The sequence below is a fragment of the Peromyscus leucopus genome, chromosome 20, assembly GCF_004664715.2.
Source record: "Peromyscus leucopus breed LL Stock chromosome 20, UCI_PerLeu_2.1, whole genome shotgun sequence".
Taxonomy (NCBI): domain Eukaryota; kingdom Metazoa; phylum Chordata; class Mammalia; order Rodentia; family Cricetidae; genus Peromyscus; species Peromyscus leucopus.
This window is the reverse complement of record NC_051080.1, coordinates 32478286-32491464: the sequence shown is the minus strand read 5'-3', so window position 1 is coordinate 32491464 and position 13179 is coordinate 32478286. Positions and strand designations below refer to the sequence as shown.

The window sequence follows — 13179 nt, the reverse complement described above, 5'->3', positions numbered from 1 at the left end:
AGGTGGAATTGGGCAGCGGGGTGGCCAGAAGACGTGTTTCCTGGGAAGAAGAGGGGACTCTGAAAGCTGGGGGCACTGTCAGGGGGCTGCAGATGAATGAAATGCTTTCTCTGGGACCTTACACAGACAGAGACTGACCAGCGGGAAGGGGAGGTCAGTGTGAGGTGACCAGAAGGGCCACTACACGCCAGGCAGAACCTCCCCATTCAGGGTAGGCCCTGAGGGTACGTGCCCGGAGCAACTTGAGGATAGAGCCACGCAGCAGAAGAGGTCATAGGTCATGGCAGGGGCCAAGGGCCTGCTTCAGGAGAACAGCGCCATCCCTGCTGCCCTCCACGGCGGCGCGGCGGCGGGGGGGGGGGGTAGCTGTATGAGCACTGTGTCTGGAGTGGACTGGGACATATCCCTGGTGTGGATAAAGTGGCCACGGTCTCAGCACTGGGCTCAGGCTTAGCTCATCTGGCTGGCATTTTTAATAGACATCTCTCGCTCTAAGCAAGGTGGGGGCAGCCTGAGGGCGCCCCAGAGCAGAGGACAGAATGCACTAGGCACACCTGGCTAGCTGGAGCTGGTCACAGGGTGACGTACACAGGAAGACGGCCTCCACAGCCACCCTGGGTACACAGGGGTACAGAGTGTCCAGCTCAGGGACAGGAGACACAGTTCCTGTTGGTGCAGGGGTCAGGGTGGCTCCCAGTCTTGCTCTGTTTGGTCTTCCGGCTCCAGCCAAGGATGGGCCAGGGGCGGGCACGTGCAGGCATTGGCGTCTCAAAACCACACTCCCTCTGGCTCCACAGCAGTGCTGGCCGTCGGGGTCCCTACAGCCAGGACAGAGGTAGACGTGGTCAGCCATCGCTGCCTGCCCTATCTGCGGCCACCCTGGTTAGAGGTTAGAGCCCTTTAGGAGTGGTGGGTGCGTTAGGGACATGTTGGAGGCGTCTGGAGTGACCGTAGGAGGCTGCTAGCCACCTGGAATGGCCTTGCTGAATGGATGTGACCTCTGGAATAGATTGGTTTAGAAGCCTCTAGTCTGGGGACAAAATCCCACTGACGTGGGTTAGGGGGCTTCATTTGGAGCAGGACAGTAACCACACTAAGGAGGCACCATCACCGGTGGACACTGCCCAGGAAGCCACCTCCACTGAAAGCCACCTGCCCGCCTGCTCTCTGAGGCCTCTTGAACACCCAAGAGGAAGACCAGGGCTGGGTGGGGCTGGGGGTTGGGGATCTTCTCCCAGGCCAAGGGTTCACCGTGCTACGTGGCTCAGGGCTGGCAGCATGGACACGACCTGCAGGCTCACGCCTTCCTCGCCCACGCCCCTCAGCTGCGCCACCACCTCCACGTGTTTCCACCGCTTGCAAGGCCGCCCGTTCACGGACACGATGTAGTCACCCTCCTTCAGGCCGGCGGACTGCGGAGAACGTGGGTCGGTGAGGTGGTGGCAAGTACACTTTGATAGTCTAGTATGGTGACATGGGGGGGGGGGCTAGAGGACAGATGACCTTTACCTCAGCCTGACCCCCAGGAGCAACGGCGGCGATGAGGACGGGCGAGTCTCCCCGCAGTGTGAAACCAAAGCCGCCCTCTCCTGGAGTCATGTGCACCGGCCCTACCAACCGCCACCGGTTCTTGGTTGAGAACACGGACAGGGGACCCTGGAAGGAGGCAAGACCGATTCTTGGTTGAGAACACGGGCAGGGGACCCTGGAAGGAGGCAAGACCGATTCTTGGTTGAGAACACGGGCAGGGGACCCTGGAAGGAGGTAAGTGGCAGAGGCCTGGCTGAGTGGCAGCCAGTGAGCCCTGACCTGCCTGGCGCCTCCGTCTTAGCCCACACACACCCTGGAGCAGAAATGGGTGAGGAGGCCCCAGGGGAGAGGGACAGGGAGGGGGAACTGGCCTGCTCACCAGCCGATGGAAGAAGTCCGTCACCTTCATCTGGGACAGGCTGGGCACTCTCACCTCCGGGGCTTGGTGGGTCTTGGCTGACAGGGCAGGAGGGAAAAGACGATTGGAACCGAACCCCAGACTCTTGGCCCTCCCAGAACCAGAGGGCTTGGCTCAGTTCAGAGGAGTGTGTGGCCCTCGACTGCACGTGGAACTCTCCTGGGTCCTCAAAACCTAGCTGTTCCTACTGACAGCCAGGGCTATACTAGTTCCCTGAGTCTATGCTAGATGTAGAGGCTCCAGGAATCCACCTGGAAGCCCCAGCTGGCACCGGGCCTCTGTCCCCTCTTGTCTTGCGAGAATCAAGTGTGAAAGGCGGTGCCAGGGGATGCTGGCCTGATATCCCCCCCAAGACTCCACTCCTCAGCCCAGCCTGCCTGCCCACCCACCCAAAGAAGGGTTCACTATGCAGCCAGGCTGTCCTTCAACGCCGTCCTCCTGACTCAGCCTCCCTAGTGCTGGGCTGGGATCACAGGCATGTGCTCCCACCCCTGGCTTGCTGACTGCCTCTCAGCGGCAGTGGCAGGGGACTCAGCCTCGCCTTTTTGACTGACACACTCATCCCAAGGGGCCCCCAAAGGGCTGCTCACGCTGGATGTCGGGGGCCTCCACGGCCTCGAAGAAGTCATCCTCACGCTCGAGCTCTGAGTACTTGGCCAGCGAGTGCCGCAGTGCCTGAGTCACCACGACCTGGAGCAGGTCCACCTTCCGCAGGACCCGGCACAGAGTGTGAAGCCGCAGCGCCTCCTCCTGGCCCAGGATGGCACGCTTCAGGTGGGCCTTGGCTGTGCACAGGAATAGCACTGTTACACACACACTCACACACACACACACACACACACACACACACACCACATGGATGCATGCATGCGTACCCTATCAACTGGCCCTTTCAGGCTGGGCACACACACACATACACACACACACACACACACACACACACACATACACACACACATATGCACGCACGCACGCACGCACGCACGCACGCACGCACGCACGCACACCCCACACAGGAATGCACGGGTGCCCCGCCAACTGGTCCTTCTAGGCTGGGTCCCAGACCCTCTGTCTCAGTATGCTCAGGAAGGGGAACGGGACATAGCATCAGACAGTGTTGGCCAGATTAGCAAAGTTCTAAGGCCGGGCGGTGGTGGCGCACACCTTCAATCCCAGCACTCGGGAGGCAGAGCCAGGCGGATCTCTGTGAGTTCGAGGCCAGCCTGGGCTACCAAGTGAGCTCCAGAAAAGGCGCAAAGCTACACAGAGAAACCCTGTCTCGAAAAACCAAAAAAAAAAAAAAAAAAAAGAAAAAGAAAAAAGAAAGGAAAGTTCTGCCGAGCCAAACAGTACAGCAAGGGAAAAGCTCTCCCCCATCGACGTACCCACCTGCCCAGCACTCCCAAGAGCCCTGCTCCCAGCAATTTCCACCAACCCAGGGATGTCAGCTGCCGGGCGGGCGGCTATGGGGACACCCTGCCACATTTGGCCCCGGGGCCCTGCCCTGTCTGTGATGCCTCACCAAGCTTCCTGCGCTCCTCCGGGTGCTGTGGCAGCGTGGGACCTTGGGGCTCACAGGCCGTCGAGGGCTGGAAGACTTGCTCCCGCCTTGAGAGTTCATCCTTGTCTGCTGCTGGGGGGCGGGGGTGGTCAGAGAGGCCATGAGCCTGAGCAGGGGGCCTCTGTGGGCGCACACAGGCGTGAGGGGCGGCGCACTCACAGGAGCCTTCGCAGAGGGCCGTGGCTGCGTGGTAGTGGGCCAGGGCGCAGAAGTGCTCAGCCTTGACGTGTGCCAGGTTGGTCCAGGAGGCGGGCAGGTAGTCTCGGACAGGCGGCTGGGCCATGGCTCGGTGCACCAGCCCATACTCAGCTGCCACCTGCCAACGGGCATGTGGGTGCAAATGGAGCCTCTGCCTTTCTCCAGGCCCACGGAGCTCAAGGGACAAGGCCAGTTAACCCCTAGAAGACAGCCTAAGTTTCCTGCCTAGGCACCCAAGGCTCCACCTACTCTGCCCCCACATTCTGGCAGCCTCGCCCTAGATTCCAAGCTGAGCCAGACCTGGGCATCCAGGGCTTCGGTGCCTGTTCTCAGGACCTCAAGAACCAGGGCAGTCACTGGCCTTAGCGAGTGACATGGAGCACTAGATTTCGGGTGCCTTGTCTGTGGCTGCCCATTTGTGCCTGACTTGGCTCCAAACCCACTCTGCTCCTGTCCCACGGAGCCTTGCTCTCCTCTCTGAGTGGCCACAGCTCGGCCAGCTTGTCGAGGCTCCTGGGCAGGACTCCTTGGCCTTACCTGGGCAGCTTCCTGGGCCAACTGCAGCTGAGCTGGACCGTTGTCAGGTGTGTCGGAGGCTGTCAGCAAAAGGCCCCTGAAGATGCATTCCTGGGCCTGCGCCACCATGAGCTGCTCCAGCATGGAGAGAGATGCGGCGCTCATGTCTGGGCTCGGCGCGTGGGAGAAGTTCTCCCTCAGGAGTCTGAAGGCCCCTGAGGATGGACAGAGTGCTCACGCGGGCAGGGAGGGAGTCCCCATGCCCACCAGAACTACCTTCCGGAACTTCCCACTGGAGGACTTAGGCGCTAAGTCTCTCACACAGGGAGGCCATGTCCACCAACCCTATTTCCTGCCCCGGAGAGACGGGCACAATACCCCTTCCACTGTGGTCTACAGCCCTCACCAGCAGCCCTCTGGAAAGCCTCAGTGGCATGGCTGGTGCCCTCGGTGCAGGAGCAGTCCTGCCGCGCTCCGATCTGCGTGTGGAGTGCCCCAATGTTAAACAGTACACTGCCCTTCTCGAAGGCCAGAGCCCGCTGCTGTGCCGGGACCCCTGTGAGCGAGTCGTACCTGCGGCGTGGTGTGTCAGGGTGGTGGGTACGGTTCCCATAACAACCGGCCTCCCAGCCCCGGGGTCCTCCACCTCTGCTGCTAGCCCCTACCAGTGGAAGAGAAGCCTTGGGCTCCTGGCAGGGCTGAAGAAACGTGCATCCAGGAAGCAGAGCTGGCCGTAGTAGGCTGCCAGCAGATCCAGGCCCTCCTCATCCCTGCTGGGAGTCCTCGTGGCCTGCCAGGGAGAATCCAGCTGGGCCCCGTCCCAAGATCCACCACTCACGATGCCATCCTCAAAGCTCCCTGGGCATCATCTCCGAGGAACACTTGACCCCCGCCCTCAGGCAGCCTGGCACAAGAGGCCAAGTAGGGCCCTGAGGAGGGGACAGGCAGTGCCACGGCCCAGACCAACAGAGCATAGTCAGAACAGAGGCACCTGTTAGTCAGGTCCTTTCACGAACACTGGCTATTCCTGTCTCCCAGGTTTCCTCCCAGCATGTGGGGACTCCGTGTGACCTCTACACTGAGATCCAACCTTCCTAGACTTGGCTCCCTCTTCGGCCTCTGGAGCAATATGAGGGGGAGCGGTCCACGCACCTGCCGCAGGTCCTCTAGTTCCTGGATCTCTGTCTCATAGGAAGCACCGTCCTCCCCAAAGTGCTCCGAGATCAGCTCCTGATGGAAGAACAGGTATTGCCCTTGGGGCACTCCATGCCTGGCGGCCTGCTCTGGGGGAACGGATGGGCCAGGGCTGAGGACCCAGGGGCTGGGACTACGGTGGATGCTGATGTTCAGGTCCCCAAGCTCTGGGTTCCAAAGACAGAACTGGGCCAGGATTCTTGTGGTGCCACTTTTCACATTTTCTTTCATCTGTCAGTCACCTTGGCGACAGTGAGTCATAAGGTCATATCATTTTCCCATGGGGCCCTACAGGCCCTGGAAGAAGGAACACGGAATATTCTGGGGTCTGAACCCTCTCCAGGTCACTCAGGAGTCAATTGTTCTCAAAAACAGGTACCAGATGGGTGACATCCTTGAGCCAGGGGGCCCTCTACAGGGGATTCTGTTACCTCATGGTCATATTAGGGTTCCCAGAATGATGAGGCCCCTTCATAGCCATTGTGGGGCAGGACCCCAATCCAAACTTTCATCTAACCCTTAGCCCAGGCTGGGACCAGAAGAACCAGGCAGCGGGAGGAGGGCAGTTCCTTGGGTGGCAGCCCTTCCTCCCCCCCCCCCCGTACCTCTGCTTCCTCATCTGTTCAATGGGATAACTCGATTAGGAAGCATCTAACCCCCCCCCCCCTCAGCCCACTTCAGGGCCGCGTCCCTCAAAGTTCACAGGCCAGCACTTACCTTCAGGGGTGTGGCCCAGTCCAACTCCTTGGTTTCCTTCAGGCCCAGGGGGATCATGGGAATGGTAACACTTTCACTGGAACCAGAAACACGAGCTCTAGACCTATTACCCATGGCGGCGGCCTGGGGTCCCTTCCTGAGGCTCCCCCCACCCAGGCGCACCCTCCACACATATGATGTATATGGTGTCTCCCACCCCTCCGGCTGGTCCACATCCACGCTGCTGCTCAGCTCTGCCAGTTCCTCCTTCAGCAGCTGCAGGTTGGAGTTGACATAGCTCAGCTCCAAGGCGACCGTCTCTCGGACCCAGGTGTTGCTGGTGGCTCTGGGAGGGGCCAGGGGAGGTGGGGAGACCCATGCCTGAGGCAGATCCAGTGACCCAGACCCAGAGCAGCCCTCCTGCTTTGCCCCAGCTTCAGAGCCCATCCAGAGCAGTGAGTGCTGCAGGGCTGGTCCCCACGGCTGGAGTCAGGGTGGCAACACGGAGGTGCTCTCCTCTTCTTTTTAAAGGATTTACTATGGGCTGGAGAGATGGCTCAGAGGTTAAGAGCACTGAATGCTCTTCCAGAGGTCCTGAGTTCAATTCCAGCAACCACATGGTGGCTCACAACCATCTGTAATGAGATCTGGTGCCCTCTTCTGGCCTGCAGGGACACATGCAGGCAGAATACTGCATATATAATTTAAAAAAATGTGACTCTTAAAAAAAATTATTTATTTCTATTTGATGTGCATTGGTGTTTTGCCTGCATTGATGTCTGTGTGAGGATGTCAGGCCCCCTGGAACTGGAGTTACATATGGTTGTGAGCTGCCGTTTGGGTGCTGGGAATTGAGCCCGGGGCCTACTGGAAGAGCAATCAGTGGACCACTGAGCCATCCCCCCACCCTCCCTTCCTCTTCTACGATGCCTCCTCTTACAGCTCATCCTCCAAAGCCATTGTGATTCCAATACAAGTTCCCTAGACTCTGGGCACAGCCAGCCCTCCTGTATCTGTTTTGGGCCCCAACACAGGGATCAGAGAGTCTCTGAGGACAGGGAAGAGGAGGATGTTGAGGGGGTATGAGCCTGGGGCTCTCCTGCAGAGTACACAGAGTGGTTCCTGTGCTGGGTCAGAGGAAGCTGGGTCAGAAGATCATTGGCAAGGTCCTCAACCTTGGAGTGCTCGGCCACCTGCCATACACAGCTTCTTCTGAGCAGTCTCCAAGGCTCACTAGATACTGCTGGGCCTCTTAAAAGGAGCCTGTGGTCCTCTGGCTCAGCATATATGGGGAGGCCCAGAGGTGGGAATGGGCCTGGTTTGTCTGTGAGGGTCTAGGCTGAATGGTGAGCTATAGAGTCGTGCCCATCTGCCCATCTGTCCCTCTTTTGACTGATGACAGGATCACTCCCCGGGGTCCAGGGCCAGGCAGTAGCAGGTGCTCACCTGTAGAGGTTTTCGGCACCCGTCCGCATCCGCAGCTCCTTGCTGATCTGCTGGTGGAGCCTAGCCCTGTGGCTCTGCAGCTGGCTGGGCTGGTTCTGATTCAAGGAGTCACAGCCCTGTGGGGAGGATGGCGGTGGTTATGCCCACAGAGCCCCCAACAGCATAGCCGCTGCCAACCTCAGGGGACCTCAGCTGGTCCTTGGGAAAGGAAGTGGTCACTGTGGGCCGGATCCTGAGCGGGTGTCACAGGGAGGGGCTGGGCAGGCCTGCCTGGGAACATGGGTGAGATGCTTCCCCACAATGCTTCACAGATGCCACAGACTCAGCCTCATCCCAGCCATCCGATTGGCCCCATACATCAGGAGGCTTTCCCACACAACCCACTCTCCTAATACTGAGTACTCCATGGCCCCACAGTTTAAAATACGGTGTGACAGAGCTCTGGACACAGCTCTATGAGGAGATGCCCCATTGGCTGAGTGTCCATACTGCTCTTGTAGAGAACCCAAGTTTGGTTCCTAGCGCCCACGTCAGGTGGCTCACAACTGTCAGTAATTCCACCTCTGGGGGGCGGGATCCAACACCTCTGGCCTCCGAGGATACCTGCATTCATATGCAAATAACCTCACACATAATTAAAAATAAAATCTCTTAAAAAAATAAAATATGTGGGGCTGGAGAGATGGCTCAGAGGTTAAGAGCACTGGCTGTTCTTCCAGAGGTCCTGAGTTCAATTCCCAGCAACCACATGATGGTTTATAACCATCTGTAATGAAATCTGGTGCCCTCTTTCTGGCCTGCAGGGATGCAGGCAGAACACTGTATGCATAATAAATAAATTTATATTTTTTTAAAAAAAATTAAAACATGTTATAAATCTCCATCAGGAAGCCCTTTCTGATCACCCCTGCTAGAACCAGCTTTATATGCTCTGGGGACTTACCAGCTCATCTATACAGGTGGTACAATTTGTCTTGGGGGTCTGGCTACCTTTCCAAAGAGCTACTACCAGAGCCCAGGACGAGCTCCTTTTAAAAGGGCCTGGCCTGGGCTCTGCCCACAGGGTTTTTGAAGTAGCGTAATCACAGGAACTAAGAACATGGTCACTAGACAGTTATGGGCCACGAGCCTGGGCTGCTCAGGCAGTGGGTACCTGGTCTGTGATATAGACAACTAGGCATTGGGTTCCAGTGTCCCTTTGCCAGCCCCAGCGGGATGAAAGCTCCTCCTGGGTAATGTGATAGAGGAGGCTTGAGTTATCTGTGACATCCTCTCTTTCCAGCCACAGGCTTGGCAGCCATGACCTAGAGGCTTCCTCCCAGAGACTATCAAGGAGTGGGGTATCAGTGGTGCTGTCCACAGCCTGAAGTCCTCCAAGTCATGCAGGGTTCTCACCCTGTCTGGGTTAATCCACCAGCCTAAGACTCGGTGGTGCAGATTCTGTAGAAGGCTCTTACCCTGGGAAACATCCTCACTAGTGGTCACTGGCCCTCTAACAGATGGGGGAGGAGGTCACAGAGACTCAAAGGCTCTAGTTGAAATGACATAGAGCGGTGTGTGTGTGTGTGTGTGTGTGTGTGTGTGTGTGTGTGTGTGTGTGTGAACCCTGGCAGTGCCGATACTGGCTGTGCATTCAAAGCATGGCTTACTCTCATGCAAGGGCGGTTTTGGCACCCTGCATGGTTTTAAGTAAGGTTTACGCGTCGGCATGGATGGAGCTCCTGGAGGCCACCGCCCTGACTGGCGCCCCAACCTTACTACAGTGCCAGCTTTGCAAGAGAGGCTCATGTCACTGATGAGCGCCCACAGAAGTGGCACTTGGGCTCACTCTGAAAGAAGGAAGCCATTAAGTCATCCTTGAGTGACCACGGAGAGATGACTCACTCTCTGGGAAGCCGGTACAGGACAACATAGGAGCAGAGCAGGTAACAGGGCTAGATCCAAACTATCCTGCCTCCTTCTCAGGGGTCATCCCTACCCGTGCAGGAAGGACACTGAGGCCCCAATAGTCTCTCTTCAAAACCACGACGAAAACGACAAATGTCTTCTTCCCGAGAGCCTACTACAAGACTCCAGAGTTCTAGGTTCTGATGAGCAGCTAGGACTGGAAACATGCTGGGTAGAAGGCCTCAGCTCAGTGATGGCCTACGGCTCCCCTCTCCTCCCCCACCTGATGGGGAGTTGTGGCAGTCAGGCTCTCTGGGCTCTCTAGGCCCTAAACCCAGGCCCCGGGACCTGTTCTTGGCCTTCTTAACCTTGGTTCCCGCAAGGAGGCAGTCTACTAACCTGTGTTGGCAGAGGGCAAGATAAGCAAAGCCAGAGACAAATCTACAGAGCTGGATGGATTCTGGAAGCTGATGGCCCACACCCAGTTTTCCACACTGGGCCGAGGGAAGCGCCCAGCAGGGAGGGCACAGACGCTAAGCGCCATCTCTCTCCTGGTGCAGTCTCCCCACCCTCTGGAAACAAAAGCCATCTAACCATAGAGGACCTCCATGATGGCAATTCCTGCCTAACTCTGGGAGAGCTTACCATCACCTTTGACACCCCAATAGCAGTGACCCCACCAGAACAGGGCCTGGCAGTGTCCACAGAGGAAACGGACGGGATCAGAGGAACAAAACCTCCCACCCAGTGGCCTGAACTGGGCTCTCCCCCAGGATCAGCAGAAGGGAGGGGACAGTTATCCCCATACAGGCCTGGGAATAGAAAGAAGGAACAGAGTAGCCCCAAACCTTCCCAGGCTCCCCCTACTGAGTCAGCTCTTTGGGGGAGTCCCATACTCTTGACAAGGTGGCAGCCCAATGCAACATTTACTTCCTCCAAAGGATACCTGCAAGGCATGGCCACCCTGTGAAGAAGAGTTCAAGGAGTTCATCATAGTGCAAGCTGCCTCTGTCTGTCTCCCTCCCTTCCTCCCTCCCTCCCTCCCTCCCTCTTCTTCTCCCTTTCCTCCCCGCTCTCTCTAATGCCAGCTAGTCACTGTGGCAGGAGGCATGCCAGGTAGGAGGGAGCCCTTGAGAGATCTGTCCGAGTCTGGGTGCCCTCCCTCCCTGTCCCCTCCTCTAGGAGACCTGAGCCACACACACACACACAAGCTGGACAGAATGAGCCAGCAGCAGCGTGCAGTCTGACACCAGGAAGGAGGGCAAAGTGCAGACACCTGGGAGAAGTGACAGGAGCCTCTGCTTAGCAGCCCAAGCCAGGGAGGTGAGCAGAGTACCCCAGAACCTGCTCAAACACTAAGAAACTCCAACACTGTCCCCTAGGAAATACCCAAACTGAGGCCACAGACTGAGATCAACCTAATACCCACTAGGCAAAGAATGAACAGGTCTCCTCCACTCTACCCCTATTTACCCCGGGATTCCTGGAAGCCCAGGCACCCTCATCCCCAGAGTCAGGGATTTTGGAGGGGGTATATGTACTGGAAAGTGGCCAAAGGACATAAAGTCCAGAAGGTCTGCCGTCTGCTGCTACAAGCTAACATCTAATGGACACCCGCTTCCACAGCCGTGTATGCAGAGGGCACTTCTGGGAAAGTGCCCTAGGTGTCAAAAAAAACCACCTGCTTGGTGGTGGAGGTGAAAGAGTGGGGGGCTGTCACCGATCAGAACCAACTTCTTGATTCTGAGAACCAAGGGAACCTCCTAGCTTCAAGGAAACTATCCAGACCTTGGCTGCGCCACTGGGGTTCCCACCGGGCTGGAATACAGGCTCCGGCCTCTCGCTGGGGGCTCAGTTTCCCCATCGGGCTTTCAAGGAAGCAGGTCCCAGGAAGGAAAGGCCGCAAAGGCCGCGCCACACAGCACGGGGCAGAAGGCTGGGAACCCACACCCCTTCTCAGCCCCCACCTTACGGATGCTGCTGTCGTCCTGCAGCCGGGCGCTGTCCTCGCCGGCGCCCGGGTCATCTGGCCTCTCCTCGAGGATCATCGCCGCCCGCCTGGACGCTGACCCTGAGAGGTCGCGAGCAGCAGGTCCCTCACGCTCCTGGGAAGACCAGCCGCGCTGCCCGAACTGTCGGGTCCTGGAGGGTCCGACTGACCGGCGCTGCAGGGCGCGGGCCCCCGCCAGCAAAACTTGACTCCGTCCAATCAGAGGTGACAGCTGCTCCGATCGACAGCAAGTACTGCTAACCAGAGTGAGAGAGAGGCGGGCTCCTGGTAAGGGATCTGGTAACCCTTAGCAACCAGGGCCGCTCGCCGAACACGGTACGCATGCGCCACGCTGGCTGCTGGGCGTGCGGGAAAGTTAGGGGAAAGACTTGCAGAGCTGGGGGCGGCGACGGGGCGCGGCCGCGGTCCCTGCTGGGACTTCGGGACTTTATCTCGTCACCCCGGCAACGGGACCCTCCAGGACTGCTCCAAAAATGTTTACAATGGGGTTTTTAAACGGTTTGTTAGAGACAAGTGCTTGTGCTGATTCCTGAACAATGCCTGCTTTCTTCCCCCGCACTGCGGAGCAGAGCGCTGCTACCGTCCCCTTGCTTCCAGAACCGCCCCCAGAAACCCTCGCCTCCGGGACCTGGTTATGCATTTGCTTCCAGAGCATGCACCCTCATCGACCTGCTTGTAGTTCCAGAACCTGCTTACCTCCTGGACCTCCTGTTTTGAGAACTGGACTTTTTCCAGAACCCGAACTCCTTACAGGGCTTGCCCTGAATGAAGCTCTCTCTTCTCAGATTCCGTGTGGGCTGGCTCACAGGGGATGAACTGAGAACACATCCTAGAAGTGAGTGGCCAGCCCTTTGTCAAGCTGCTCCAAAGGTCAGCCTCCTCCACGCTGCCCTCCACCCTGGTCACTGCTTGCCCTTACTGAGTAGGCTCAATCTCCATGCCCTCCCCCACCCCACCCCCACTTCGCGTCTCACTCTGTCATCCCCAGATCTAAATCCTCTCAGCTAAGCTCTTAGACGTCCCTGAACATTTACAGTGGGCACCCCCGGAAATATATCTCTCATGGGCCCCTGACAGCCACTCCAAACTTCCTGGCTTTCCCCAATGGCCTTTTTGAGTCCAGGGCATTCTTTTTCCTGCACCTTCCTGGTGAGCTCCACCTGTCTTCACTTCGCCCTCCATTGACATCTTCATGGGCAGCTCCCTCCGTCACTGGGGCTCCTACCATGCCTGAGTGTGGGTAGCACCACCAGAACCCTGCACGTATAGACCTACACCCAGGAAAACGTGGGACTAAATACTGTCTGGTTTTTTTTTTTTTTAAGATTTATTTTATTTCTCTCTCTCTCTCTCTCTCTCTCTCTCTCTCTCTCTCTCTCTCTCTCCTCTCTCACTCACTGTGTGTGTGTGTGTGTGTGTGTGTGTCTGTCTGTCTGTCTGTCTGCATAAGAGTACAGCACCTACAGAGTCCAGAAGTGTACTAGATCCCCTGGAACAAGTTACAGGCAGTTGTAAGCTGCCAGGTGTAGGGGCTGGAATCCTAACCTTTGGTCCAGCATTAGAGCAGTACACACTCTTAACCACTGAACCATCCGTCTCTCCAACCCTCCCAGACTGGCTCTTAACTCTTCCTTTCTCTCTCCGCAGGTTTGTTCTTGTCCCAAACCTTGGGAAAGTTCACCCCTGCCCAGCTTGCTCAGACAACCGCAGGGATCCACAGTG

The 13179-nt window shown here is 57.6% G+C and overlaps 1 protein-coding gene across 1 annotated transcript; it reads right to left on the bottom strand.

Moving 5' to 3' along the window:
* Window positions 1–557: 557 nt before the first annotated feature.
* Window positions 558–11682, bottom strand: Rhpn1 (rhophilin Rho GTPase binding protein 1). Its single transcript, XM_028870886.2, is given in 16 exon segments — window positions 558–818; window positions 1252–1271; window positions 1274–1412; window positions 1510–1656; window positions 1910–1986; window positions 2539–2733; window positions 3471–3581; window positions 3669–3825; window positions 4245–4438; window positions 4630–4796; window positions 4889–5013; window positions 5376–5453; window positions 6135–6210; window positions 6331–6459; window positions 7560–7675; window positions 11414–11682. Coding segments are annotated over 16 exon segments (1986 nt in total). The 5' UTR covers window positions 11495–11682; the 3' UTR covers window positions 558–644.
* Window positions 11683–13179: the final 1497 nt, after the last annotated feature.